This window comes from Budorcas taxicolor, chromosome 2, assembly GCF_023091745.1.
Source record: "Budorcas taxicolor isolate Tak-1 chromosome 2, Takin1.1, whole genome shotgun sequence".
NCBI lineage: Eukaryota > Metazoa > Chordata > Mammalia > Artiodactyla > Bovidae > Budorcas > Budorcas taxicolor.
Window position 1 is genome coordinate 23,541,650 of NC_068911.1, and position 25,261 is coordinate 23,566,910.

The following is a 25,261-nucleotide window of genomic DNA, read 5'->3' on the forward strand; positions in this document are numbered from 1 at the left end:
TAAAATAGGAGCTCATCAGGCAGCTTATGACAGGAAAGAAGGAATAGGTAAGACATCCCACAGAGTGAAAAGAATATGAAAGAATACTCTATGACTTGTATATCATTCTTTTTATTTTGAAAGAATTTAGATGTACAGAAGAGCTATAAAAAGAGGACAGCCCTAGTATACATTTTAACTTTGCTCAATGACATCATATAGTAATGATACATTGATCAAAACTGAGAAATTAACATTGGTTCAGTTCTATTAACTACAGATCTTACTGATGTTTAGTGTAAAATATTTTGAATCCTTTAACACTATTTCTAGTAAAGCTATTTATTTAAGCATAATATATATCTTGGTTGCTGCTTTTTAGCCACTAAGTCATATTCAACATTTTGTGACCTCATGAATGGCAGCACACCAGGCTTCCCTGTCCTTCAATATTTCACTTAGTTTGCTCAAACTCACGTTCATTGAGCTAGTGATTCCATCCAACTACTTCATCTTCTGTTGTCTACTTCCCCCCCTGACTTTAATATTTCCTAGCATTGGGGTGTTTTCCAATGAATTGGCTCTTCACATCAGCTGGCCAAAGTATTGGAGCTTCAGCTTCAGCATTGGTTCTTCCAGTGAATTTTCAGGATTGATTTCTTTAGGGTTAACTGATTTGATCTCCTTGCTGTCCAAGGGACCTTCAAGTGTCTTCTCCAGCACCACAGTTCAAAAGCATCAGTTCTCTGGCACTCAGCTTTCCTTTCTTTATGGTTCAGTGTTCACATCTGTACATGACTACTGGAAAAACCATAACCTCGACTATGTGGACCTTTATAGGCAAAATGATGTCTCTGCTTTTTAATATGCTGTCTAGGTTTGTCATAGCTTTTCTTTCAAGGAGCAAGTATCCTGTCATTTCATGGCTGCATTCAGTTTGCAGTGATTTTGGAGACTAAGAAAATAAAGTCTGTCACTGTTTCCTTTGTTTCCCCATCTATTTGACATGAAGTGATGGGACCAGATACCATGATATCAGTTTTTTGAACGTTGAGATTTAAGCCAGCTTTTAATGTTAAAAAGAGTTAGTTTCTCTTTGCTTTCTGCCATTAGAATGGTATCATTTGCATATCTGAAGTTGTTGATGTTTCTCCTGGCAATCTTGATTCCAGCTTGTGAATCTAGCCTGATATTTCACATGCTGTACTCTGCATATAAGCTAAATAAGCGGGGTGACAATATACAGCCTTAGTGTACTCCTTTCTTAATGTTGAACCAGTCCATTTTTCCATGTCTTGTTCTAACCATGCTTCTTGACCTGCATACAGGTTTCTCAGGAGGCAGGTAAGGTGGTCTGGTTTTCCCGTCTCTTTAAGTATTTTCCACAGTTTGTTGTGATTCACATAGTCAAAGGCTTTAGCATAGTCAGTGAAGCAGAAGTAGATGTTTTTCTGGAATTCTCTTGTCTTTTCTATGATCCAGTGGGTGCTGGCAATTTGGTCTCTGGTTCTTCTGCCTTTTTCTAAATTCAACTTGCACATCTAGAATTTCTCGGCTAAAATAGTGTTGAAGCCTAGTTTGAATTATTTTGAGCACTACCTTAATAGCATGTGAAATTAGTGCACTTGTGTGATAGTTTGAATATTCTTTGGCATTTCCCTTATTTGGAGTTGAAATGAAAACTGACCTTTTTCAGTTATCAGAGTGATCCAAATTTGCTGACATCTTGCTGAAACATTAAGAGTGTCATCTTTTAGGAACTGAAATAGCTCAGCTGGAATTCCATTACCTCCATTAGCTTTGTTCGTAGTAATTCTTCCTAGAGCTAAGTGACTTCACATTCTAGGAAATCTGACTCTAAGTGAATGATCACATCATAGTTGTTATGTGGGTCTTGAAGACCTTTTTTGTATAGTTCTTCAGTGTATTGCAATCTCTTCTTAATCTCTTCTACTTCTATTGGGTCCTTACTGTTTCTGTCCTATATTGTGACAATCTTTACATGAAATGTTCCCTTGGTATCTCTCATTTTCTTGAAGAGCTCTCTCGTCTTTCCCATGCAATTGTTTTCCTTTATTTCTTTACATTATTTACTTAAGAAGACTTTCTTATCTCTCCTTGCTATTTTTTGGAACTCTGCATTCAGTTGGTATATCTTTCCCTTTCTCCCTTGTCTTTCACTTCACTTCTTTTCTCAGCTATTTGTAAGGCCTCTTCACTTTGCCTTTTTGCATTTCTTTTTCTTGGGGTTGATTTTGGTCATTACCTTCTGTACAATGTTATGAACCCCTGTCCATAGTTCCTCAGGCACTCTATCAGACCAATCCTTTGAATCTATTTGTTTCTTACACTGTATAATTGTAAGGGATTTGGTGTAGGTCATACCTGAAAGGCCTAGTGGTTTTCCTTACTTTCTTCAATTTAAGTGTGAATTTTGCAATACAGAGTTCATGATCTGAGCCACAGTCAGCTCCCAGTTTTGTTTTTGCTAACTGTATAGAGCTTTTCCATCTTCGGGTGCAAAAAATATAATCAATCTGATTTCAGTATAGACCATATGGGTGATGTCCATGTGTAGTCATCTCTTGTGCTGTTCAGTGTTTGCTATGACCAGTATGCTCTCTTGGCAAAACTCTGATAGCCTTTGCCCTGCTTCACTTTGTACTCCAAGGCCAAAGTTGCCTGCCTGTTATTCCATGTATCTCCTGACTTCCTCCTTTTGAATTCCAATCCTCTATGATGACAAATACGTCCTTTTTGGTCTTAGTTCTATTACATCTTGTAGGTCTTCATAGAACTGTTTGACTTCACCTTTATCAGGGCTATTTGTTGGGACATAGACTTGGATTACTGTGAATTTTAATGGTTTGTCTTGAAAATGAACAAAGATCATTCTGTCATTTTTGAGATTGCAGCCAAGTACTGCATTTCAGACTCTTTTGTTGACTCAGGGCTACTCCATTTCTTCTAAGGGATTCTTGTTCATAATAGTAGATATAATGGTCATCTGAATTAAATTTGCCCATTCCCACCCATTTTATTTCACTGATTCCTAAAATGTTGATGTTCACTCTTGCCAACACCTGTTTGAACACTTTCAATTTACCTTGATTCATGGACCTAACATTCCAGGTTTCTACAGGATATTTTTCTTTACAGCACTGGACTTTACTTTCACCACCAGACACATCCACAACTAGGGATTGTTTCTGCTTTGGCTTAGCCTCTTCTTTCTTTCTGGAGCTATTTCTCTGCTCTTCTCCAGTAGCATATTGGACACCTACTGATCTGGGGGGCTCATCTTCCAGTTTCATATCTTTCTGCCCCTTCATACTGTTTGTGGGATTCTCAAGGCAAGAATACTGCAGCGTTTTGCCATTCCTTTTTCCAGTGGACTATATTTTGTCAGAACATATATCTAGATATGTACATAAATCATAAACCAACATCTTAATAGGTTTTATTGTAACCATTCTCAATAAAGAAAACAGAATATTATCCCTCAATAACTAGAAATATGACATGTAACTGTGTATTGTTGTACATTAGTTTCGTTTTATATAAATGAAATTCTACTTTACGTATTCTTTTACATCTGACTTATTTGGTGGCAATATGTATCTGAGATTATTCTATGCTGTTGCATTAGTTATAGGCTCTTCCTTCTGATTGCTATATTGTATTGTGTGAATAGACATTTTAAAATCCATTATGCTATTGAGAGACATGTGGTTTTCTTCCTTCTTAAACTTTGTCTTATATAAATAATTTTTTGTGCACATTCTTTCAAATGTCTTTCAGTGAACATGACTATGCCTCTCTGTTGGATTTATACTTAGAAGGGAAGCTTGTAGGACTTAGTTTTGCACACTTCATATGCATATAAAATAATGTTTTATTCTTTTGAAGTATAGTTAGAAAATATTATATTAGCTTCATGTCAGCTTCACATTAGCTACAAGGGAAGCCCCCTACAACATAGTAACTTCACATTAATATACATGACAAATTAATCACCACAACATCTAGTAACCATCTGTCATCATACAAAGCATTTGGAATACTATTGACAGTATTCACAGTAGTGTACATTATGACCTATGACATTTATTTTAAACTGGAATTTTATACCTCAATCTTTTTGTCTTTGTCTTTTTCTCTGAACCCTGCCATGCAATGATCACCTTTGCCTCTTGTGGTCACCAGTTTGTTCTCTGCCTCTATGAGTCTGTTTCTGTTGTGTTGAGTCTCTGTCATTTGGTTTTTTAGACTCCACATATAAGTATATTGTTTAGTCGCTAATTTGTGTCTGACTTTTTGTGATCTATTGACTGTATCATGCCAGGTTCCTCTGTCCTTGGGATTTTCCAAGCAATAATATTGGAGTGGGTTGCCATTTCCTTTGCCAGGGCATCATCCTGACCCAGGGACAAAATCCACACCTCCTGCCTTAGCAGGCAGGCTCCTTACTACTGATCCACCATGGAACCCCACAAACAAGCGAGGTCATAGTAATTGTCTCCATCGCAAACTGGAATCAAAATTGCCAGGAGAAATATCAACAACTTCAAATATGCAGTTGATGCCACTTTAATGGCAGAGAGTGAAGAAGAACTAAAGAACTTCTTGATGAGGGTGCAAGAGGAGAATGAAAAAGCTGACTTGAAACTCAACATCAAAAATTTAAGATTATGGGATTCAGTTCCACCACTTCATGGCAAATAGATGGGGATAAAGTGGAAGCATGGAGAAGGCAATGGCACCTCACTCCAGTACTCTTGTCTGGAAAATCCCATGGACGGAGGAGCCTGGTAGGCTGCAGTCCATGGGATTGCTAAGAGTCGGGCATGACTGAGCGATTTCACTTTCACTTTTCACTTTCATGCATTGGAGAAGGAAATGGCAACCCACTCCAGTGTTCTTGCCTGGAGAATCCCAGGGACGGGGGAGCCTGATGGGCTGCCGTCCATGGGGTCACACAGAGAGGGACATGACTGAGGGGACTTAGCAGCAGCAGTAGCAAAGTGGAAGCAGTGACCAATTTTCTTTCCTTAGATTCCAAAATCACTGCAGATGGTGACTGTAGCCATGAAATTAAAAGATGCTTGCTCCCTGGAAGAAAAGCTGTGACAAAATGAGACAGCATATTAAAAAACAGAGACATTACTTTGCTCGTGAAGATCCATATACTCAAAGCTATGGTTTTCTCTTGAGAGTCCCTTGAACTGAAAGGAGCTCAAACCAGTCAATCCTAAAGGTAATAAACTCTGAATATCCATTTGAAAGACTGATGCTAAAGCTGAAGCTCCAATATTTTGGCTACCTGATGTGAAGAGTCAATTCATTGGAAAAGACTCATGTTGGGAAAGATTGGAGGCAAAAGTTCTCCTTTTTGTGATCTACTGACTGTATCATGCCAGGCTCCTCTGTCAGGGGTAGCAGAGGATAAAATGGTTACATAGCATCACTGACTCAATGGACATGAATTTGAGCACATTCCAGGAGACAGTGGAGTGTGGAGGAGCCTGGTGTGCTGTAGTCTTTGCAGTCACAAAGAGTCAGACATGACTTAGCGACTCAACAACATTGACAATCTGACATTTCACTTAGCATAATGATCTCCAGGACTGTCTACCTTGGTATAAATAGGACACTTTCACTCTTTTTTTTATGGCTGAGTAATATATTATGTGTTTGTGTATTAAGTCACTTCAGTTGTGTCAGACTCTTTGCATCCCTATGGATTGTAGCCCTCCAGGCTCCTCTGTCCAAGGGATTCTCCAGGCAAAAATACTGGAGTGGATTATTATGCCCTCCTCCAAGGGATCTTCCTTACCTGAGTATTGAACTCACATCTTTTATGTTTCCTGCATTGGGATGCAGGCTCTTTGCCACTAGTGTGACCTGGGAAGACATGCACATGTATATCATAGCTTCTTTCCATTCATTTATTGACGGACACTTCAGTTCAGTTCAGTTCAGTTCAGTTCAGTTCATTAGCTCAGTCATGTCTGACTCTTTGCGACCCCATGAATCGCAGCACGCCAGGCCTCCCTGTCCATCACCAAATCCCGGAGTTCACTCAAACTCATGTCCATCGAGTTGGTGATGCCATCCAACCATCTCATCCTCTGTCATCCCCTTTTCCTCCTGCCCCCAATCCCTCCCAGCATCAGAGTCTTTTCCAATCAGTTAGCTCTTCAGATCAGGTGGCCAAAGTACTGGAGTTTCAGCTTTAGCATCAGTCCTTCCAAAGAACACCCAGGACTGATCTTGGATGGACTGGTTGGATTTCCTTGCAGCTTTAGCGTCAGTCTTTCAAATGAATATTCAGAGTTTATTACCTTTAGGATGACTGGTTTGAGCTCCTTTCAGTTCAAGGGACTCTCAAGAGTCTTCTCCAACACCACAGTTCAAAAGCATCAATTCTTCTGTGCTCAGCTTTTTTCACAGTCCAATTCTCACATCCATACATGACCACAGGAAAAACCATAGCCTTGACTAGACGGACTTTAGTCAGCAAAGTAATGTCTCTGCTTTTGAATATGCTATCTAGCTTGGTCATAAGTTTCCTTCCAAGGAGGAAGCATCTTTTAATTTCATGGCTGCAATCACCATCTGCAGTGATTTTAGAGCCCCCCAAAATAAAGTCTGACACTGTTTCCTTAGATGACTTCTAAACCTTGGATTTGTAAATAATGCAGCAGTGAACATAGTGGTGCATGTATGTTTCAGAATTAGTGCTTTCCTTTTCTTCAGATAAATATTTGAAAGTGGAATTGCTGGATCATATGGTAATTCTATTTTTAATTTTTTGAGGAACTTCTATACTGTTTTCTATATTGACTGTACCAATTTACATTCCCACCAACAGTGGCCCTGAGGGTTCCCTTTATCCACATCATCACTTGCCAACCTAACTAGTATGAGGTGATATTGCTATGTGATTTTGGTTTGCAATTCCCTGAAAATTAGTGATGATGAGCATCGTTTTATGTTTCTGCTGGCCATCTTAATCTCTCTTTCTGTTAGTTCATTATTATAATGTATAGAAATGCATCAGATTTCTGTGTATTCATCTTTATCCTGCAACTTTACTGAATTATTAGCTATGACAGTTTTTGGTCTATTATAGTTTTAATAGTGTTTTGGATTTTCTGTATATAGAGTGGCATCTGTGGATACTAACAGTTTCACATTTCCCTTCCAATTTGGATAACTTTTATTTCTCTTTCTTGTCTGATTTTTTGTGGCTAGGACTTCCAATATTGTGTTAAATACAAGTGAGAGTGGACATCCTTTTCTTGTTCCTGATTTTTGAGGAAAAGCTTTCAGTGTTTCATTATTGAGTTTGATATTGACTGTGTGTTTATCATGAAATGCCTTTTTATTATTTTAGATATGTCCCCTTTATACCCAAACTATTGAGTGTTTTTATAATAAATAGATATTAGATTTTGTCAAATGATTCTTCTGCATTTACTGAAGTGATCATAGGCTTTCTACCCATTGTTTTGTTAACATGTACATAGTAGTGATTGATTTGGAGATACTGAACAAATGAATGACGGGTCATTCATTAATTCAATGAATAATGAACCATCCAAATTCATCATTCATTCTTACATGTTAAGGATCACGTGTAAAATCCTTTAAATGCATTGTTGAATTTAGTTTGCTAATATTTTATTGAGGATTTTTGTATCTATCTTCTCAGGGATATTGGCCTGTAATTTCTTTTTTTGTAGTGTTTTTGGTTTTGCTATCAGGGGAATACTGGCCTCATGGATTATGTTTGGAAGTGTTCTTTTCAATTATTTGAACTAGTTTGAGAATGATAGGTATTAGTTCAGTTCAGTTCAGTCGCTCAGTCGTGTCCGACTCTTTGTGACCCCATGAATTGCAGCACGCCAGGCCTCCCTGTCCATCACCAACTCCCGGAGTTCACTCAGACTCCTGTCCATTGAGTCAGTGATGCCATCCAGCCATCTCATCCTCTGTCGTCCCCTTCTCCTCCTTCCCCAAATCCCTCCCAGCATCAAAGTCTTTTCCAATGAGTCAACTCTTCGCATGAGGTGTCCAAAGTACTGGAGTTTCAGCTTTAGCATCATTCCTTCCAAAGAAATCCCAGGGTTGATCTCCTTCAGAATGGACTGGTTGGATCTCCTTGCAGTCCAAGGGACTCTCAAGAGTCTTCTCCAACACCACAGCTCAAACGCATCAATTCTTCAGCACTCAGCCTTCTTCACAGTCCAACTCTCACATCCATACATGACCACAGGAAAAACCATAGCCTTGACTAGACGGACCTTAGTCTGCAAAGTAATGTCTCTGCTTTTGAATATGCTATCTAGCTTGGTCATAACTTTCCTTCCAAGAAGTAAGCGTCTTTTAATTTCATGGCTGCAGTCACCATCTGCAGTGATTTTGGAGCCCAAAATAATAAAGTCTGACACTATTTTCACTGTTTCCCCATGTATTTCCCAGGAAGTAATGGGACTGGATGCCATGATCTTCGTTTTCTGAATGTTGAGCTTTAAGCCAACTTTTTCACTCTCCTCTTTCACTTTCATCAAGAGGCTTTTGAGTTCCTCTTCACTTTCTGCCATAAGGGTGGTGTCATCTGCATATCTGAGGTTATTGATATTTCTCCAGGCAATCTTGATTCCAGCTTGTGCTTCTTCCCAGCCCAGCGTTTCTCATGATGTACTCTGCATATAAGTTAGATAAGCAGGGTGACAAGATACAGCCTTGACGTACTCCTTTTGCTATTTGGAACCAGTCTGTTGTTCCATGTCCAGTTCTAACTGTTGCTTCTTGACCTGCATACAGATTTCTCAACAGGCAGGCTAGGTGATCTGGTCTTCCCATCTCTTTCAGAAGTTTCCACAGTTTATTGTGATCCAAACAGTCAAAGGCTTTGGCATAGTCAATAAAGCAGAAATAGATGTTTTTCTGGTAATCTCTTTCTTTTTCCATGATCCAGTGGATGTTGGCAATTTGATCTCTGGTTCCTCTGCCTTTTCTAAAACCAGCTTGAACATCAGGAAGTTCATGGTTCACGTATTGCTGAAGACTGGCTTGAAGAATTTTGAGCATTACTTCACTAGCATGTGAGATGAGTGCAATTGTGCGGTAGTTTGAGCATTCTTTGGCGTTGCCTTTCTTTGGAATTGGAATGAAAACTGACCTTTTCCAGTCCTGTGGCCACTGCTGAGTTTTCCAAATTTGCTGGCATATTGAGTGCAGCACTTTCACAGCAGCATCTTTCAGGATTTGAAACAGCTCTACTGGAATTCCATCACCTCCACTAGCTTTGTTCGTAGTGATGCTTTCTAAGGCCCACTTGACTTCACATTCCAGGATGTCTGGCTCTAGATTAGTGGTCACACCATCATGATTATCTGGGTCATGAAGATCTTTTTTGTACATTTCTTCCGTGTATTCTTGCCACCTCTTCTTAATATCTTCTGCTTCTGTTAGGTCCATACCATTTCTGTCCTTTATCGAGCCCATCTTTGCATGAAATGTTCCCTTGGTATCTCTAATTTTCTTGAAACTCTTCTTTAAATATTTGGTAGAATTCGCCTGTGATTCCCTCTAGTTTTTACACTTTATTAGGAGTATTTTTGAACACTGATTTGATTTCATTATTAGTGTTGATCTGTTAAAATTTTATGTATCTTTCTGATTGAATCTTGGGAGATGGTGTGATTCTAGAAATTTATCTCTTTCTTAAATATTGTCCAAGTTCCTGCTGTGTAATTGTTTATAGTAAACTCATGAACCTTTGTATCTGTAGTATCAGTTGTAACTCTTCTTTTATTTATGATTTCATTTGGACTTTATCTCTGTTTTAAAAAATGAATCTGGCTAAATGTTTACCACTTTTGTTTATCTTCAAAGGACCAGATTCTAGTTTCATTGATTGCTACTTTGTAAAAGTTTCTATTTATTTTGACTCTGATCATTATTATTTCATTTATTCTACTAACTTGGGGTTTCATTTGTTCTTTTTCTGGTTCTTTTAGGTGGGAGATGGGATTATTTACTTCAGATTTTTCTTGTTTACTGAGGTAGACATATATCACTAAAATGTTTCTTAGAACTGCTTTTGCTGCAATCCATATATTTGGGAGCATTGTGTTTCCATTTTCATCTTTATTTCATCTTTGATATCTTCACTGATCCATTGGATGTCTAGTAACATATTGGTTAGCTTCCATATGCTTGTGGTTTCTATAATTTTCTTCTTGTAATTCATTTTAATTTTCATACCAGAGTGATCAGAAATGATTCTTCATGTGATTTCAGTCTTAAGTTCTCTGAGATTTGTTTTGTGGCCTAACGTGAGAAAGTCCCATGTGAACCTGAAAAGAAGGGGAATTCTGTTGGGGTGGAACATTTCATATATGTCTATTAAATCAACCTGATCTAGGCTGTCATTTAAGTATTTGTTGTTGGTCAGTTGCTCAGCTGTGTCCAACACTTTAGAACCCCATGGACAGCAGCATGCCAGGCTCCTTGTCCACCATCTCTTGGAGCTTGCTCAAACTCATGTCCATTGAGTTGGTGATGCCATCCAACCATATTATCCTCTTTTGTCTTCTTCTCCCCTTGCATTCTATCTTTCATAGCATCAAGGTCTTTCCCAGTGAGTCGGAGTTTTGCATCAGGTGGCCAAAATATCGGAACTTCAGCTTCAGTCCTTTCAGTGAATATTGAGGGTTGATTTTCTTTAGGTTTGATCTCCTCACAGACCAAGGGAATCTCAAGAGTCTTCTCCAACACCACAGTTTAAAAACATCAATTCTTTGGTATTCAATCTTCTTGATGGCCCAACTTGCACATCTGTACATGACTACTGGAAAAACCATAGCTTTGACTATAGAGACTTTTGTCAGCCAAGTAATGTCTCTGCTCTTAAATACACTGTCTAGGTTTGTCATAGCTTATTTTCCAAGGAGCAAACGTCTTTTAATTTCATGGCTGCAGTCACCATCTGCAGTTATTTTTGAGCTCAAGAAAATAAAGTCTATCACTGCTTCCATTGTTTCCCCATCTATTTGCTATGAAGTGATAGGACCAGATGACATGATGTTAGTTTTTTGAATGTTGACTTTAAAGCTAGTTTTTCACTCTCCTTTATCATATTCATCAAGAGGCTCTTTAGTTCATCTTCACTTTCAGCCATAAGGGTAGTGTCATCTGCATATCTGAGGTTACTGATATTCCTCCTGGCAAACTTGATTCCAGCTTGTGCTTCATCCAGTCTGGCATTTTGCTGGATATACTCTGTATATAAGTTAAATAAGCAGGGTGACAATATACAGCCTTGACATATTCCTTTTCCAGTTTTGAATTAGTCTTCTGTTCCATGTCCAGTTCTAACTGTGGTTTCTTGACCTGATACGGGTTTCTCAGGAGGCAGGTAAGGCAGTCTGGTATTCCCATATTTTTAAGAATTTTCCAGTTTGTTATGATCCACATAGTTAAAGGCTTTAGCATAGTCAATGAAGTAGTAGTAGATGTTTTTATGGAATTCTCTTGCTTTTTCTATGATCCAACAGATGTTGGCAGTTTGGTCTCTGGTTCCTCTGCCTTTTCTAAATCCAGCTTATACATCTGGAAATTCTAGGTTCACATACTGTTGAAGCCTAGCTAGGAGGATTTTGAGCATGACGTTGCTAGTATGTGAAATGAGTGCACTTTTGTAGTAGTTTGAACATTCTTTGGCATCCCCCATATGCTTCTGTTAGGTCCATACCATTTCTGTCTTACTGTGCCCATCTTTGCATGAAATTTCCCTTGGCATCTGTCATATTCTTGAAGAGATGTCTAGTCTTTCCTATTCTATTGTTTTCCTCTATTTCTTTGCATTGTTTACTTAGGAAGGCTTTCTTATTGCTCATTGCTATTCTTAGGAAATCTGGATTCAGTTGGGTATATCTTTCCTTTCCTTTTTGCCTTTCACTTCTCTTCTTTTCTCAGCTATTTGTAAGGCCTCCTCAGATAACCATTTTGCCTTGTTGAATTTCTTTTTCTTGGGGGTGGTTTTAATCACTGCCTTCTGAACATTACAAAACTCCATCCATAGTTCTCCAGGCACTCTATCAGATCTAATCCCTTAAACCTATTTGTCACTTACATTGTATAATTGTAAGGAATTTAGTTTAGGTCATACCTGAAGGGCCTAGTGGTTTTTCCTACTTTCTTTAATTTAGTGTGAACTTTGTAATAAAGAGTTCGTGATCTGAGCCATAGTCTGCTCCCAGTCTTGTTTTTGCTGACTGTATAGAGCTTCTCCATCTTTGGCGGCAAAGAATACAACTATTCTGATTTCAGTATTGACCAGATGGGTGATGTCCACATGTAGTCATCTCCTGTGTTGCTGGAAGAGAGTGTTTGCTATGATCAGTGCGCTCTCTTGACAAAACTCTGATAGCCTTTTCCCTGCTTCATTTTGTACTCCAAGGCCAAACTTGCCTGTTGTTTAAGTATTGTGTTGGCCAAAAATTTCGTTTATGTTTTTCCATAAGATGCTATCAGAAAACCCAAAGGAACATTTTTGGCCAACCCAATAGAATGTTTTTTCATTGATTTTTTTTTTTTTTCTGGATGGTCTATCTATTAAAACAAGTGGGGTGTTAAAGTCCTCTTCTAGTTTTATACAACTGGAATTATCTTGCTTTATACCTATACTCCTTTGTTAGGTACATAGATACTTGCAAATGTTATATCTTTTTATTGTATTGATCACTCTATAATTATGTAATGACCTTTTCATCTCAGTATAGTGTTTGCTTTAAAGTAAATTTTAAAATATATAATCATTGCTACCACAGCTTTCTTTTCATTTGTGTGGAAAATCTTTTCCATCAATTCTCTTTCAGTATGTATATCTTTATCTCTGAAGTTAGTCTTTGAAGGTTGCATACATATGGGTCTTAAAAAAAAAATCCAGTCAACTACTCTGTGTCTTTTGATTGTAATATTTATTCTATTTATATTCAAAGTAATTATTGATAGTATTTACTTATTGCTGTTTTGTTAGTTGTCTTCTGTTTAGTTCTCTGATTCTTCCTTGTTCTCTTTCCTTGTAACTTGATGACTTTCTTTAGTGTTATGTTTATATTTCTTCTTTTTAAGTTTTGTATATCTATTACAGCATTTTTTGTTTGTGTTTACCATGAGGTTTGTATGTAACAACTTATGTATATAGCAGCCTAAGTTGATGATCACCCGAGTTCAAATATGTTTTAAAAGTACAATCATGCCTCACATTTTATGTTTTCGATGTTACATTTTGCATCTTTTAGTTTTGTATATTGCATAATTAATTGTTTTAGATACCATTTTACTATTTTTGTCTTTTAACATTCATATTATTGTTATAGGTGGTTGATGCACTGTCTTTACTATATGTTTTCTTTTACTAGCGACATTTTTCCTTTCATAATTTTCCTTTTCTAGTTTTCAATTTCTGTTTTTTCTACCTGAAGAAGTCTCTTTACTGTTTCTTGTAAGGCTTGTTTTGTGGTGATAAACTCCTTTAACTTTTACTTCTTTGGGAAACTCTCTCTCCTTGAATTCTGAATGAATCCTTGTCAGGTAGAGTATTATTGGTTACTTTTTTTCTTTCAGTACTTTGAATATACGGCATCAGTCTCTACTTACCTGTAAAGATTCTGCTGAACAGTCAGTTGATAATCTTATGGTGGTTCCCTTGTATGTAACGAGTCCTCCCACCCCCCACCCCCCACCCCCCCGCCTTGCTGTTTTTAAGACTCTTCACTTTTACTTCTTGTTATTTTAAGTAAAATGTATTTTGGCATGAATGTCTTTTGGTTCATCTTGTTTGGGACTCTGTGATTCTTGCACTTGGATGTCTGTTTCCTTCAATAATTTAGAAACAGTTTCAGCCATTATTTTTTCATATAGAGTTTCTGCCCCCTAATTCTCCTCCTGTAATCCCTATAATGCAAATATTATTATGTTTAATGTTTTCTCAGAGGTCCCTTAAACTGCCCTCATTAAAAATTTTTTTTTTCTTTTTTGCTATTCCAATTGGCTGATTTCTATTACCCTGTCTTCTAGATTGCTGATCCATTCTTCTGCATCCTCTAATGTGCTGTTAAGTTACTCAAGTGTATTTTCATTTATTATTGTATCCTGAAGTTCTGACTGCTTCTTTTTCATATTTTCTAACTCTTTGTTGAAGTTTACTGATTTCATCCATTCTTCTGAGTTTGGTGAGGATTTTTATGACTATTTCTTTGAATTCTTTATATAATAATTGTTTATTTTTGTTTCATCTAGATCTTTTTATAAGGTTTTGTCATGTTGTCTCTGCATTTTGCCTCACTCTCTGTTTGTTTCTCTGTATTGGGTATATCAGATATAGCACTAGGTCTTGAAAGAGTGGTGTTATGTAGACCACTGGTGTCCAGTGAATCCCAGTGGAACAACTCCCCCTGGTCATCAGGGCCAGGTACTCTAGGGGTATCTTTATGTATACTAACATGCCTTCCTGTTTTGATTGGGCCACAATTCCTGAAGGCATGCTGCATGGCTTGGAAGTTGCTGCAATGCCCTTGCAGACTGATTGGTCCCCATCCCAACTGTCTGAGACCTGGTCACAACTACTGTAGGTGTGCTTGTGAACAGGATTGCTCCTCAGTATGGCTGGTTGTGAGGCCTAGCTGTGACCATTGTAGGGGTGCTGATGTGTAGGGCTGGTCTCCAGGAAAGGGAGATGATTTGGAGGGGTGCCAGGTAGGGTGGAGTGAGAGCCACTTTGAGGGCTGAGCAGGGGAACTGGGTTGGGCGGGGCTGGCACTTAGCATAAGGCTGGGGTGTAGCACACAATGTTAGTTATGTATCTGGAGAATTACAGAAATGATCCCCACTAACTCAGCTAAGTTGGAGACTAAAAACATATGATATCCACTAGCACTTCTGTTCTTTGAGATAGTTCCACCGGATCCTACTCTTCTGGTATATGCCCTAAAATTAATCAATTAATTTCCTTCTTATATGATCCAGGTGTTTGCAAGTCCTCAGTGCTGGGACATGGAGAAAGTTGAGTTTGTATACAAGCTCTTCACGAGGGGAGTTTTGATTTCCCACAGCCAACTGGTTCTCCTGGTTATAAACCTCACCAATTCTCAAAGCCAGACATTATGGGGACTTATCTTCCTAGTGCAGGTCTTTTGGGCTGGTGGGCCTGATGTGGAGCTTGAACCCCTTCCTTCTTGAATATTACTTCTTGGGGTAATATTCCTCCTGTGGGGTCTGGCTAGCCCATATCTCTGCCCCTCCTACCCATCTTGATGTGGCCTTTTCTATATATCCTTAACTATATGAATTTTGTTCTGCTAGTCTTTAGGTTACTATTGGAGACAGTTGTAGGTGTGGTTTTGGCATTTCTCTGGGAACAAGTAAACTGTTATTCTGCTATCTTTATCTGACTCCTGAAGATAATGGCAGACAATTTTCTAATGGAGTATCAGTGTATATTCCCAACATCAGTGTTTGATGGTTCCAGTTGTACTGTTTCTTCAACACTTAGTATATTTATGTGTATATTGTGGTATCTCTCAGTGGCATTCTTTGCACTTACCAATGACTGTTGATATTGTTCATTTACATATGCTTTCCCTAGTAAAGCAATGCTCAAAATTCTCCAAGCCAGGCTTCAGCAATACGTGAACCGTGAACTTCCAGATGTTCAAGCTGGTTTTAGAAAAGGCAGAGGAACCAGAGATCAAGTTGCCAACATCTACTGGATCATTGAAAAAGCAAGAGAATTCCAGAAAAAACATCTATTTCTGGTTTATTGACTATGCCAAAGCCTTTGCCTGTGTGGATCACAATAAACTGTGGAAAATCCTGAAAGAATGGGAATATCAGACCACCTGACTTGCCTCTTGAGAAACCTATATGTAGGTCAGGAAGCAACAGTTAGAAATACAGACTGGTTCAAAATAGGAAAAGGAGTATGTCAAGGCTGTATATTGTCACCCAGCTTATTTAACTTCTACACGGAGTACATCATGAGAAACGCTGGGCTGGAAGAAGCACAACTTGGAGAAATATCAGTAACCTCAGATATGCAGATGACACCACCCTTATGGCAGAAAGTGAAGAGGAACTCAAAAGCCTCTTGATGAAAGTGAAAGAGGAGAGTGAAAAAGTTGGCTTAAAGCTCAACATTCAGAAAACGATCATGGCATCTGGTCCCATCACTTCATGGGAAATAGATGGGGAAACAGTGGAAACAGTGTCAGACTTAATTTTTGGGGCTCTAAAATCACTGCATATGATGATTGCAGCCATGAAATTAAAAGACGCTTACTCCTTGGAAAGAAAGTTATGACCAACCTAGATAGCATATTCAAAAGCAGAGACACTACTTTGCCAACAAAGGTCTGTCTAGTCAAGGCTATGGTTTTTCCTGTGGTCATGTATGGATGTGAGAGTTGGACTGTGTAGAAAGCTGAACGCTGAAGAATTGATGCTTTTGAATGTGGTGTTGGAGAAGACTCCTGAAAGTCCCTTGGACTGCAAGGAGATCCAACCAGTCCATTCTAGGGGAGATCAGTCCTGGGTGTTCTTTGGAAGGACTGATGCTAAAGCTGAAACTCCAATACTTTGGCCACCTAATGTGAAGAGTTGACTCATTGGAAAAGACTCTGATGCTGGAAGGGATTGGGGGCAGGAGGAGAAGGGGATGACAGAGGATGAGATGACTGGATGGCATCACTGACTCGATGGACGTGAGTTTGAGTAAACTCCAGGAGTTGGTGATGGACAGGGAGGCCTGGCATTCTCTGATTCATGGGGTCACAAAGAGTCGGACACAACTGAGTGACTGAGCTAAATGACTGGATATTTGTATGTTCCTTTTTGTAAAGTCAGTATTCAAGTCTTTTGCTCATTTTCAAATTGGATTTTCTGCCAATTTTATTAGTGATTTTCAATTTAAAATATTTTTCCTCTGTGTGACTTGCCTTTTGACTCATTTAACGATGTCTTTTGATGATTATGCCTTCACTATCATGGTTATATTTTCTATGTTTTTATTCTGAAAGCTTTATTGCTTTATCTTTCACATTTAGATGTATAAAATTTGTAAACTAAAACCAACCTGTATGAAGTAAGACGGGAATCAAAGTTCACTTTGTGCTTATGGAAATCCATTGAGTCGGCATCATTGAGAAGAACAGCCTCTCTTCATTGCATTTTGTGTCAATTCTGTCATATTTGTGCATCTATTTCTAGACATTTTATTCCATTGTTCTCAAACTTAAGCATGCACAGAATTACTTGAATGGCTCGTTAAAACAAGAATAATGGGTTCCAACCCCAAATCTTCCGATTCAGTAGGTCACGGATGGGGCCTGAAAAGTTGCATTTCTAAAACTCTGAGCTTATGCAGATAACTACACTTTAAGAAAAAATTATTCTTTCTGTTACATTTCTCTATTTCTTGCCTTAATTACTAGTTTAAAAAACACATATATGGTCGTATATGTCTACCATATTTGTTCTTTCTCAATATTTCCTTGGAGATTCTTAACACTTTGCATTTCCGTGTACATTTTTAAATCACTTTATATTTCCATGTAAACTTTAGAATCAACTGATCAGATGATCATTCTACATACACACACACACATATACACACACAGGATTTTGATTAGGATTGCATTAAATCTTTAGATTAATTTAGGGAAAATTGTCATCTCCCCATGATTGGGTTTTCCAAAGCAAGAACATGGCATATTTCTTCATTTATATAGGTCTTCTTTAATATTTCAATTGTTTTTTTGGTAATATTCCATGAAAATATCTTACATAACTTCTGTTAGATTTATTCTTGAGTATTTTTTAAAATTCAAATAACACCATTTGAATGTTTTTATGTTATTCAAATGACATAATTTTATATTTAACTTTTTGTTTGTGGTTGATATATAGATATACAACTGATTTTTCTATATAGACTTTATTTAGCAATAGAACACAGACCAAAATTTTATACTTTAAGAAAGAGTCCAGGAGATTTTGACTAATACCAACATTTGAAAACAACTGCAATAGAGATATGCTATTAAATATGCATTCTGTAGGCCAACAGAATCAATATCACTTGGGAGTTTATTAGAACTACACAGGGATCAAGTTAGGGTGAATGAGCAATTTTGGGAGGGAATGGTTTTCTGGCACAGGAGATGTTCAAGGGAAAGCTTTCTATTATGGTCAAAATATTTTACAGTATCAAGTTCTGACTGGTAGAGGTCATAAAGTTTAGAAACCAAAATTCAAATTATGATAAACATCTTTGATTCATATTGATCCCAGGCAACATGGAGTGATTTATATTCCTATATCTTAGTAATGAAGTTAGGCAGATAGAGACATGCTTTTGGTCTTAGAAATATCTCTGATTCAATAAGATACTTACCTTATTGTATTTTTTGAAAATACCAAACAAAATGTAGCGAAACACAAAAGTTTTCAATTTCCACAAAATGGTCTCCAGAAGGAATATCAAGAGGAGGTAAAGAAGTCCTGTGACAGCCATTGCAATTAAGTATCTTCCAACTGCATCATGTTCCAAGGTATATATACTACGTTCAGTTACTGATGACAACAACAAATAAAATATGGACTTACTTTAAAAGTTAATTTAAAAAAAAGTTAATTCAATGAGCAAACATTAAAAAGTCAACAGATAGGAAGTACTAAGGAATGATTATCAAATAAGCTCAAAATTAATGTATTTATTGTATGTTTAAATAACTTTGTATGTCATGCAAAATATTTCAAAATCCGTTACAGTCCAAAATCTGTACAGTCCATGGAATTTTCCAGGCTAGAATAATGGAGTGGGTAGCCTTTCCCTTCTCTAAGGATCTTCCCAATCCAGGGATTGAATCCAGGTCTCCCGCATTGCAGGCAGATTATTTACTAGCTGAGCCCTCAAAATCCATTAATGGAGGCAAAACCTTTAACTGCATGAACTTTGTCTTGCTATAGTTCTAGGCATCCATTCCCAACATAGATAGTCAGAATCATTGGGTGAATGCCCACTCACAGTAACCAGAGTACTGGGTAGTGGCAGAGACTCTCCTTGCTCTCAAATATTATTTTCTCTGAAAATACTTGAGATAGAGGTTTTGACAATTGGAGCAGGAGCAGAAAAATCACCTGGTAGTGTGCTACATATACACTTTAACCTATAACAGTTAAAGGTTAAAGTTTAAAAGCTAGTTGTAACTTAACATTTAAACTTCAATTGTAAATGCCTAAAAGCTGGTACTTTTCCAATTACTTATGAGAAAACTTTATAATTACAAGGTTTTGAATTCATGATAGTGAAAGCTGTAGATTCATAAAAGCGATAAAGATCAAATTTCTTTTTTACTTTTAAAAAACTTCATATTAAAATATGATATACATACATGGAAATCCACCTAAGTATAGGACTCGTTGAATTTTTAGAAACTGAAAATATCTATATAACAAGTAATATTTTTCACCCAGTTTTAAACTTCAACTGCATCATAGTTTTTCTTTTCTCTTTTACTTTCTTCCTTTCTTTCACTCTTTCCTTCTAGTTTATAATTGTGCATGCGTGCATGTCTGCTGAGTCATTTCAATCGTGCCTGACTCTTTGTGCCCTTGGGGAGTGTAACCCGCCAAGCTGCTCTGTCCATGAGGATTCTCCAGGCAAGAATACTGGAGAGGGTTGCCATGTCCTCACCCAGGAGATCTTCCTGACCCAGGAACCAAACCTGAATCTCTTAAGTCTCATGCATTGGCAGGTGGGTTCTTTACCACTAGCGTCACATGGGAAGCCCATTTATCACTGGATGTACTTTTTGTAGTTATCACTCGAGACATTACTTTATGCATACATAGCTTACAGAATCATGATGTTCTTCCTTTTACCAGTCTGAGTGAAGTGTAAAAAACTTTCCCATGATTTATATCTCTTTAACACCCCCATTTATTACTGTCTTAAATATCCCAACTATATACACTGAGAACATACACTGTTACCACTTTTGCTTTAACCACCAAACTTGAGAAAACTCAAAAGGAGAAAGTATATAGTGTCCACCATATTTTAATTTTTTTCATTGTTTTTTCTTGATGCTTCAAAATTCTTTATTCAATCATTTATGTTTATAGAATCTCTAGAGCCATTCTTTCAGGACTTCTAGAGGTAACAAATTTACGTAGCTATTCTTCATCTGAAAATCTCTTGATTTCTCCTTCATTCTTGAAAGTTATTTCCTATCTATATGAAGTTTTGAGTAGACAGTTTTTTATTTACTTGAAAATAATGTGCTGCTTCTTTTGGTGTTTATGCTCTCTGATGAGAAATCTATAAATTAGAGGAATTGTTTTGCCTTTATGGATAAGGTATCATTTTTTTCTATAGCTGCTTTTCTCTAGTTTTCAAAGTTTAATTATGATATCTCTTGGCATGAATTTCTTCAGTCTTTTTAGAATTGAGATATAATTAATATACAACATTAGTTTCAGGTATGTAACATAATAATTTGATATTTTTATATGTTGAGAAATGATCACCACAATAAGTCTTATTAATATCCATCACTACATATACTTTTGCTTTTTTGTGTGTGATGAGAACTTTTAATATATACTCTCTTAGCAACTTTCAATTATACAATTCAGTATAAATATCTATAGTTATCATTCTGTACATTACATCCCCATGAGTTACTTATTTTATAACTGGAAGTTTGTACCTTTTAAATCCCTTCTCCCATTTTGCCCAGCCTTACATCCCCTGCCTCTTGCAACCATCAGTTTGTTATCCATGAGTTTCTTTTAAAGATTCCACTTATAAGTGAAATAGTATGTTATTCATCTTTCTCTGTTTGACTTATTTCACTAGGCATAATGCTCTCAAGGTATATCTGTAATGTCTCAAATGGCAAGATTTCCTCCTCATTTGTGGATAAATAATATTCCATTTTCTTTATCCATGGCTATCATTTCTCATGAGAAAAATGCACTATGCATATGAGTGGCGAATCTGAGCTCTAACTTGTACAAGTTGTATAACAGAATAAGTTATTCAATTTTGTATAAGCTTTAGTTCAAAGAGAGACTAGGACAGAACTTGAATAACTGTGAAGATTCAAAATAATGTAGCTATTCACATGCAATAATTAGTTGACTAGTTTTAACTCTGATGAGCCTTGGGTAGCCTAAGATACTTACCTGCTTTACTACAATTCATAATGGGAGAAACCTTTCCCTGTGAGGCACATGCCAATTTTGTGTGCTGGATATCATAATGCCGGCTGATGCTCATCCCAAAATTATGTATAGGTAACACCATCATTGCATTAAGCAGGATGCTTCTAGAAGCAGCTTCTTTACCTGCGTTTAAAAAGATAATAACATTAGCGTGGTTAATATGAAATGAACTGTCCCAGGAAAACAAAATCTCCCTAAGTTGATCAAACTAAACTGAGAAAATTACAAAGCCATAATATTATCCTTGTAAATCTCTTGCCACTAAGTATACTGTCTCTGATATCTTGTAGTGTAGTTTGTGTTGATAATTACAAAACTGGAAAATCCTGTTGGGAAAGTTGACGTCCATATTATCTCTCTTCTGTCACTTGATGTGAACAGTAAACTTATACTGATTATTTCTCATATTTCTTATCCTATATGATCAATAAAAATAGTCATAATGAGAAATTAGCCTCATACTCAACAATGAGAAAGAGATAGAGGAACATTTTAAAAGTTGAAAGGAGGTATATTTTCAAAGAACCAAACTTAAAGCTAACTGTGTGTTCATGCTTAGTTGCTCAGTCATATCCAACTCTTTTTGATCCTGTGGACTGGAGCCCAGCAGGCTCCTCTGTCCATGGAATTCTCCAGGCAAGAATACTGTAGTGGGTAGCAATTCTCTTCTCCAGAGGATTTTTCCAACTCAGGGATCAAACCCAGATCTCCTGCATTGCAGACAGACTCCTTAACATCTGAGCCACAAGGGAATCCCTAAAACTGAGATTTCTCTAAATATTAAATTAATATGTATAATGTACTGTGTGCTTAGTGACCACTCTTTGCAACCCTATGGACTGCAGCCCACCAGGCTCCTCTGTCCATGGGGATTCTGCAGGCAAGAATACTAAAGTGGGTAGGCGTGCCTTTCTCCAAGGGATCTTCCCAATCCAGGAATTGAACCCAGATCTTCTGCAGTTGCAGGCAGATTCTTTATTGACTGAGCCACCAGGGAAGCCCAAGAATACTGGAGTGGGTAGCCTATCCTTCTCCAAGGGATCTTCCTGACCCAATCAAACTGGTGTCTCCTGTATTGCAGGCGGATTCTTTACCAGCTGAGCTACCAGGGAAGCCCATATGTATAATAGTTGATGAACATACATGAGTAAATATAAAAGTAGTTATAGGTTAAGATATTAAGACTTCAATATTGAGTTCAGATATTTGGGAATAATGAAAAAATATGTCTGAGCAAAAAATATTTGTAAGATACTGACAAAAGAGAGGTGATGAGCAAAGATGATAGAGGATAAATGAGGTTCTTAGGATGTAAATTTTCCAAGTGGTCAAGTCACACCAAGCATGTTAAAAGAGGACAAAAATTAGTTTAGACCCAAAATGTGGTGGCCACAAATAATAATTCTGGACATTGACAGGCCACTTCATTATTGAATAAAGGGAAAGTGTTAGTCACTCAATCGTGTCTGACTCTTTGCAACCCCATAGAATGTAGCCTGCCAGGCTCCTCTGTCCATGAAATTCTCCAAGCAAGAAAGCATGCTAAAAGTAATAAGTGTCATTTCATCTCCTTGGTTACATTTACTCCTTATAATTTTTTTATGTGATTTTAAACAGGATACTCTGAAAACTATAAAACATTGAAAAAAGGAATCAAAAATTATTTAAAGAAATGAAAAGACATCCCCTGCTCTGGGATTAGAATAATTAATATTATTAATATAGTTATACTACCCAAAGCAATCTACAGATTTAGTGCAATCCCTATCAAATGTCAGTTTTCACAATACTAGAACAAATAATTCTAAAATTCATATGGAACCACTAAAGATCCACAAGTTGCCTAACCAATTTTGAGATAAAACAATAAATCTGGAGATATAACCCTCCCAGACTTCAGACTATACCACAAAATCACACTCATCAAAACAGTGTGGTATTGGCACAAAAACAGGCAAGACACCTAGAAATAAGCCCATGCACATACAGTCAATTAATCTGCAACAAAAGAGGCAAGAATGAACAAAAGAGAAAAGAGAATTTCTTCAACAAGTGAGGAAACTGGACAGCCACAAATTAAACAGTGAAATTAAAACATTCTCTCACACAATATACAAAAATAAAACCCAAAATGATTTAAAAACCTAAATGCAAGATCTGAAACCATAAAACTCTTAGAAGAGAACATGGGCTGAACATTATGACATGAATCACTGTGGTACTTTCTTGGATCAGACTCCTGAGGCAAAAGAAATAAAAAAATAAACAAATAAGATCTAGTTAAACTTAAAATATTTTGCACAGAAAAGGAAACCATCAACAAAGTGAAAATACAGCCTATGGAATGGGAGAAAATATTTACAAATGATGTGATGGACAAGGGGTTAATATCCAAAATATAAAAAGCAGCTCATTCAACTCAGTATCCCCCCAAACAAGCAACTCAATTAAAAAAAAAATGGGCAGGAGATCTGAATAGACATTTCTCCAAAGAAGACATACAGGTGGTAACAGACACTTGAAAAGATGTTCAACATTGCTAATAACTAGAGAAATTCAAACCTAAACAACAACGATATGTCACCTCACATGGGTCAGAATGACTTTCATCAAGGTCTACAAATAACAAATGGTGGTGATGATATGAAAGAAGGGAACCCTTGTACCTTGTTGGAGGGAATGTAAATCGGTGCAGCCACTGTGGAAAACAGTGTAGAAGTCCCATACAGTATTGTAAAGTAAAATAAGTAAAAGTAAAATTAAAAAAAAAAAAGTAACTTTGACTAAATGGACCTTTGTTGTCAAAAAAAAAAAAAAAAAGAAACTTCAAATGAAACTATTGTATGATCCAATAATTCCTCTGTCTGGTATATATCCAGAAAAAAGGAAAAGAAAACACTAATTCAAAAAGATGCATGCACCCCAACATTCAAGACAACAGTAGTTACAATGACCAAGATATGGAGGCAACCCAAACACCCATCAACAGAGGAATTGTTATATATCTCAGTCATAAAAGGAATGGAATTCTGCCATTTGCAGCAACATGAATGGACCTTGATAATATTATGTTAGTGAAATGTCAGAGAAAAACAAATACTACAGTATATATCTCATATGTGGAATCTGAAAAATAACACAAATTAAAGTGTATGCAAAAGAGAAACAGATTCATGGATACGGAAAACAAACTTGTAGTTACCAAAGTGCAGAAGGAAAAGAGGAGAGACAAATGAGGTTTATGGTATTAACGAATACCAAACTACTACATATATAAGAGAAGCAACAATAACATACTCTAGAGCACAGAGAATTATATCCATTATCTTCTAATAACCTACAATGGAGTATGATCTGCAAAAATACCCAATCACTATACTGTCCACTTGTAACCAACATAATATTATAAATCACTTATTCTTCAATAAAAATATAAGTGGCTAGTGCAGTATATTGAAGCATTAGTCTTTCTCTGTATAGTACCTATAGCCCCTCACCTTTAAGGAGCAGAGGAAAATCTTCCCAGATTAAAAAAAAGTAGTATGATTCCTCACCCCGTTAACTGTTGAAAGATACCATTTGAGCGAGGTGAGAAAAAAAAAACTGAGAAAAATATGCTGTAATGGATAATGTTTTAAAATATTTATCTTCCAGTTCAGCATGTGTACTAACCAGCAAGAGTAGACTATCAACCAGACAGACTGGGCACAAATGATAAACAATCCCTGCAGCTATCCTGTGCATAATGACTGAACAGACCTTTTCTAGGATCTAGAGAAAAGCAGAATTGCTGTCTGCAGTTTTGGTTTGCCTCTTTATACATTCTCAATGTCACTAATAACAATACCTTTACTTTTATGTCATGTCTGAGTAATGACAATTTAATTTCTTTCTATTTTTAAAAAATTTTTTATCTATTACTGCACTAATCAAGACATTAGATGTCAGGTTGATTTTCAGGGAACATTTTAATGAT

General features: G+C 36.9%; 1 protein-coding gene across 1 annotated transcript in view; it reads right to left on the reverse strand.

The window, feature by feature from the left end:
• The window catches only part of LOC128060038 (phospholipid-transporting ATPase ABCA3-like), a 212,443-nt gene that overhangs the window by 17,478 nt on the left and 169,704 nt on the right, over positions 1-25,261 (reverse strand). Inside the window, exons 19-20 of the mRNA XM_052652249.1 lie at positions 21,247-21,408; positions 18,449-18,627 (exon numbers count right to left, since the gene is read on the reverse strand). Of these exons, the coding sequence (XP_052508209.1) occupies positions 18,449-18,627; positions 21,247-21,408 (341 nt within the window). The remainder of the gene's footprint in view (positions 1-18,448; positions 18,628-21,246; positions 21,409-25,261) is intronic.